Source organism: Etheostoma cragini, chromosome 23 (genome assembly GCF_013103735.1).
Source record: "Etheostoma cragini isolate CJK2018 chromosome 23, CSU_Ecrag_1.0, whole genome shotgun sequence".
In the NCBI taxonomy this organism is placed as follows: domain Eukaryota; kingdom Metazoa; phylum Chordata; class Actinopteri; order Perciformes; family Percidae; genus Etheostoma; species Etheostoma cragini.
In genome coordinates, this window is record NC_048429.1 from 447,460 (window position 1) to 452,781 (window position 5,322).

At 51.1% G+C, this 5,322-nt stretch overlaps 1 protein-coding gene across 1 annotated transcript in view; it reads left to right on the forward strand.

Annotated features, from left to right (window-relative positions):
- Positions 1–300: 300 nt before the first annotated feature.
- LOC117938486 (potassium voltage-gated channel subfamily A member 1) overlaps positions 301–5,322 on the forward strand; it is a 14,726-nt gene continuing 9,704 nt past the window's right edge. The window contains exon 1 of the mRNA XM_034863121.1: positions 301–2,432. Within this exon, the coding sequence (XP_034719012.1) occupies positions 662–2,395 (1,734 nt within the window). The 5' untranslated portion in view covers positions 301–661 and the 3' untranslated portion in view covers positions 2,396–2,432. The remainder of the gene's footprint in view (positions 2,433–5,322) is intronic.

A 5,322-nucleotide genomic window follows, 5' to 3' on the forward strand; every position in this document is an offset into this window, starting at 1 on the left:
GAAATAAACAGAGCGTGTGTCCGCCCCCCGAGAGAGAGAGAGATTCACAGAGAGAGAGAGAGAGAGAGAGAGAGAGGGATATACATAGAGATAGAGAGAGAGAGAGACAGAGAGACAGAGAGAGAGAGAGAGACGGATATGCATAGAGATCGAGAGAGAGAGAGAGAGAAAGAGAGAGACAGAGAGAGAGAGAGAGGGATATACATAGAGATAGAGAGAGAGACAGAGAGAGAGAGAGAGAGGGATATACATAGAGAGAGAGAGAGAGAGGGGGGATGGGGAGGGAGAGTAAGAAAGAGGATGACAGCTTGTCTCGCATCCACAGACATTTTCAGAGGCAGCTAAACAGTCTGAGCAGCACTTTTGACGTCAGGAATAATCATTCCAGCCTACTCTCTCATCCGGGTCTCGTTGCTCTCCTCCTCTCCTCCTCTCCTCCTCTCCTCCTCTTCTCCTCCTCTCCTCCTCATCCTTTGTGGGTTTAATATCTGTTTAATCCACAGCAGCGGCAACACACATATGCACACATGTGAAGAAGAGCAGCCGCGAGTCGTCTCCTTCTCCGTTTATCTCCGTTCCCTGAAATCCGGGAGAGGATGTCAGCGCCGCGGCTCAACAAGTCTCTCTTGTTTTTCACACGTTGAGTGCGCATGGCTGCGGGATGGAGATAGCCTTGGTGAGCTTTGAGAACGGCGGCGCCAAAGGAAGCGGCGGCGGCGGTGGTGGCGGCAACAATGCCGAGCAGAGCTGCCGAAATGCGCTGGACGTCCCTCATCCTCATCAGCCGGGCTTCGTGCAAACTGGACTCGGAGGAGAGGACTACAGTAAAGAGCTGAATACCCGGGGGAGTCCGCATCAGCAGGCGCCTCATCTGCCTCATCATCTGCATCAGAGCTCCTGGAAAATCAACGACATGAACAACACATTCAGCTGCAGCGAGAACGCCATGGATGCGCTTCTACGCGCGGACCACAGTCCCCATCTGTTTGACGAGGACATGCTGGACATGGACACGGAGAGCAACGAGAGGGTGCTCATCAACATCGCCGGGCTGAGGTACGAGACCCAGCTGGGCACCCTCAACCAGTTCCCTGACACTTTACTGGGAGACCCCTCCAAGAGGATTAAGTACTTTGACCCGCTCCGTAACGAGTACTTTTTCGACCGCAACAGACCGAGCTTTGATGGGATTTTGTATTTCTATCAGTCGGGGGGGAAGATCCGGAGACCTGTCAATGTGTCCATTGATGTGTTCGCGGATGAGATTAGGTTTTACCAGCTGGGGGAGGAGGCCATGGAGCGGTTCCGGGAGGATGAAGGCTTTATAAAAGAGGAGGAAAAGCCGCTGCCTCAGAACGAGTTTCAGAAGCAGGTCTGGCTCATTTTTGAGTACCCGGAGAGCTCCATGCCGGCTCGGGGCATCGCCATTGTTTCTGTGATTGTCATCACCATATCCATCATCACCTTCTGCCTGGAGACGCTGCCGGAGTTTCGGGACGAGCGGGAGCTCCCGGTGACCAGCCGGCTGGACAACAGCACGGCGCCGCGGTCCTCCCTCACCTTCACCGACCCCTTCTTCATCATAGAGACGACGTGCGTCATCTGGTTCACCTTCGAGCTGTTCGTGCGCTTCTTCGCGTGCCCGAGCAAGTCGGAGTTCTCCAAGACGGTCATGAACATCATCGACATCATGTCCATCATGCCTTACTTCATCACAGTGGGCACGGAGCTGGCGGAGCAGCAGGGCCAGGAGCACCAGAACGGGCAGCAGGCCATGTCGCTCGCCATCCTGAGGGTCATCCGCCTGGTCCGGGTCTTCCGAATCTTCAAGCTGTCCCGCCACTCCAAGGGGCTGCAGATCCTGGGCCAGACTCTCAAAGCCAGCATGCGGGAGCTCGGCCTGCTCATCTTCTTCCTCTTCATCGGAGTCATCCTGTTCTCCAGCGCCGTGTTCTTCGCCGAGGCGGACGAGCCGGAGTCGCACTTCTCCAGCATCCCGGACGCCTTCTGGTGGGCCGTGGTCACCATGACGACAGTCGGCTACGGCGACATGAGGCCCATCACGGTCGGGGGGAAGATCGTGGGCTCGCTGTGCGCCATCGCCGGCGTGCTCACCATCGCGCTCCCGGTGCCGGTCATCGTGTCCAACTTCAACTACTTCTACCACCGGGAGACGGACCAGGACCAGTCCTCGCTGAAGGACGAGCCGCACGACGGCCGGGCGAGTCCAGAACCCAAACGCAAGGGGAGCAAGACGTCGGCGAAGTCGGCGGACGCGGAGAACAGCAACGCCAACGGGTCGGCGGAGAAGGCGAACATCAAAGCGAACAGCAGCATGGACTTCAAGAGATCCCTTTACGCTTTCTGCCTGGACACGCGGGAGACAGACCTGTAGTCCTTCCAGACCCGGACTTTAAAAAACACATAAACTACTAGAGCTCATATTTAGAATAAACCCCCATTAATGGGCTCTTAAGTCTTTGCACATGGCGGTTGGAGGATCAACACACTTGCAATCCTGAAAAGTTTTAAAGGAGCAACGGGGGTTGATTTATAAAAAGCACATTTTTAATCCCGCTCATCTGGTCGAGAAGATCCCTCAGCGGAGGTCTGGACCACAACCACAGTGATGCAACACAGCGGCCCTTTAAAGTACACCTAAAGAACATGAAGTGAAACCTGGTGCATGAGTAAAAGTGGGACACGTCTGCCTGTGCTGCAGATAGTCGAGCACGAGCAGGACTTGGAGCAAATACTTGACATCCGAGGATTTACAGGACCAAGCAGATATATTGTACATATCGTAGAAAGCCGTCCGTGTTCAGTCGTGCAACAAAAGAAAAAACAAGCCAAATTTTTATTTTTCGTACCTAAACCCTACATTTAGTCATCATGTTTACGCTGAAAGGTTTCAGCAGTCGTGTACATAAAGATATATCCCGTAAGCCTAGTGTTTATGAATTGGATCACGCCGTTATTGTAGATTTTAAGAAGTATATTTTTGAGACGCAGACACCTGTTTTCCTCAGGTTCTGTCAGAGAAGTGACATATTTTTCCTGTTTTTGTTTTTCTTCAGAAGACCTAAAGAGAAGATTTTTTTTTTTAGCCTTGTCTGTGATCATTTTTAAACTAAAGAACAATTTTTTGAATTCTTAAATTAAAGGACATTACGCGGGAGTTAAGGGAGGGAAGGACAGCCAAGACACGAGGACAGAGCAAAGACCATCTGGAGACATCTAGCAACACGGACACCAGGTGAGTCGAGAGAATGAATTGCTTATTTTGAGGTTTTAAATGTGTTTTAATTGATGGGAATCTGCAGTAATCATCAGCTCTGTGCAGACACAGGACACCGCCTAATGCTGCAAGATCAGGTCCTCAAGTACGGAGGCACATCAGGGTCAAAACTCAATTCTGTTGAATTCGTTGAATGTTATTTTCAATACATCGGTCGATATGTTAAGGTTTGCATAGTATGCATTTTTCAATTTTTTTTATTTAACTTTAACTTTAATGTAACGTTCTGCAAGTTTCAGTTTCAGTTTTCCAGACAGGTTTAGTTTTTATATCTTGAAGACGAAAACCTTCTAGGTTCCACAACTTTAACCTGGTCCTACCAGACCCTGGCACATTAGCCTGTACCTACCAGACTATGGTCCACTAGCCTGGTCCTACCAGACCCTGGCACATTAGCCTGTACCTACCAGACTATGGTCCACTAGCCTGGTCCTACCAGACTATGGTCCACTAGCCTGCAAATACCAGACTCTGGTCCACTAGCCTGGTCCTACCAGACTGTGGTCCACCATCCTGGTTCTACCAGACTATGGTCCACTAGCCTGGTCCTACCAGACTGTGGTCCACCATCCTGGTCCTACCAGACTATGGTCCACTAGCCTGGTCCTGGTCCACCATTATTTCCCACTACTGCAGGCAGTGGTTATAGTTTGTGTCTTTAGCTGCAGACCGTTGGACGTCCCGGTGTTGAGATCCTTTCCACTGAAATAAAGTCACACTTTACACCGTTAGCATTTTCACTGTGTTCAAGGCAGCTACTAGCCAACGCTAGGCTAACGTTGCTCGCTGTGTCACATGCAGCAATGCTCCTGTTGCGTCTTTTGTCCTTTATGGAGCATCACAGAGCAGCTCAGACATGTAGATGGCTCCGAAATGAGGACCCGAAATCCCCCCACATACACACACCTGTTCTGTCCATTAAAAGCAGAAAAGCCCCCAAAAATGACCTTTAGAAATGGGAGTTTTGCACATTTTTGGAAATAGGTCACCCCATGAATACAACCGAAAAACGTGATCACTGATGTGGACGTGGGACGAGGGGGCAGTGGGGGGGGGGGGGGGGGGGGGGGGGGGGGGGGGGGGGGGGGGGGGGGGGGGGGGGGGGGGGGGTTCATGTATTTGTCACACAGTGAAGCACTCAGTTGACCACGTGAATATATAAGGTCTTCTTGAGGGAGAGGGCAGAACGCAAAACCCCCCAAAAATGGCGTTCATATGGCGTTCATATTGAAAAGTCAGGCATATAAAAATGAGAAGTTGCATTATTTTTTGGAGCCAAATAATTTTTTCTCGAGTATTGATCTCCTCGTCCCTCAGCTCTCCTGCATTCAATAATTTCAGAAGCTCTTCGGGTGATTTTGGCCAGCGATCCCGGTCTCCTCGCTGCCTGAATCCGGTTAGATTACGTAAGGGTTTGTCCCCCCCCCGCTCAGTACAGTGTATGCACTTCACAACCACGACAGTTGCCTTTTGCATGAAGGAAACAGTCATTCGGCATCATCTCCGCTGCGTTGGGCTCATTGTGCCAGCGAGCAGAGGGCTGCAGGACAAAAATCTGTCCCGCAGATCCAACGTGGTCTCACCTTCGCTGGCCCACCGCCAGCAGGGCAGCATCTGGATGCAGTCAGCCAAAAGCCAATGTACACGTTAGCCTGCATCTTTCATTACTCTCGTGTGATTTCACCCGGTAATTACAGCCTCCGTCGCCATCGCCGCTCGTTTGTGTCGATGCCGAAGCGTCATGCACTTGTGGATGGCTGAATTTTGGTGGTTTGTCTTGTGGAAGAGAAGGTTCTCTAAGGTCCAGTAAAGTGGTCGGTTCGGTTGAGATTTACTCACATTAACTCACATGACTGTCTGTGCAGGTTTGCATGGACCAGAGATCTTCGACAGGGGGTCTGGGGCCCCTGGAGGGGTCCTTAGAGTTAACTGCATTTTTTCAAAAACTTTGGATGCTTTTATATAGACCTTAGTGGTCCCTAATACTGTATCTGAAGTCTCTTTATATAGACCTTAGTGGTCCC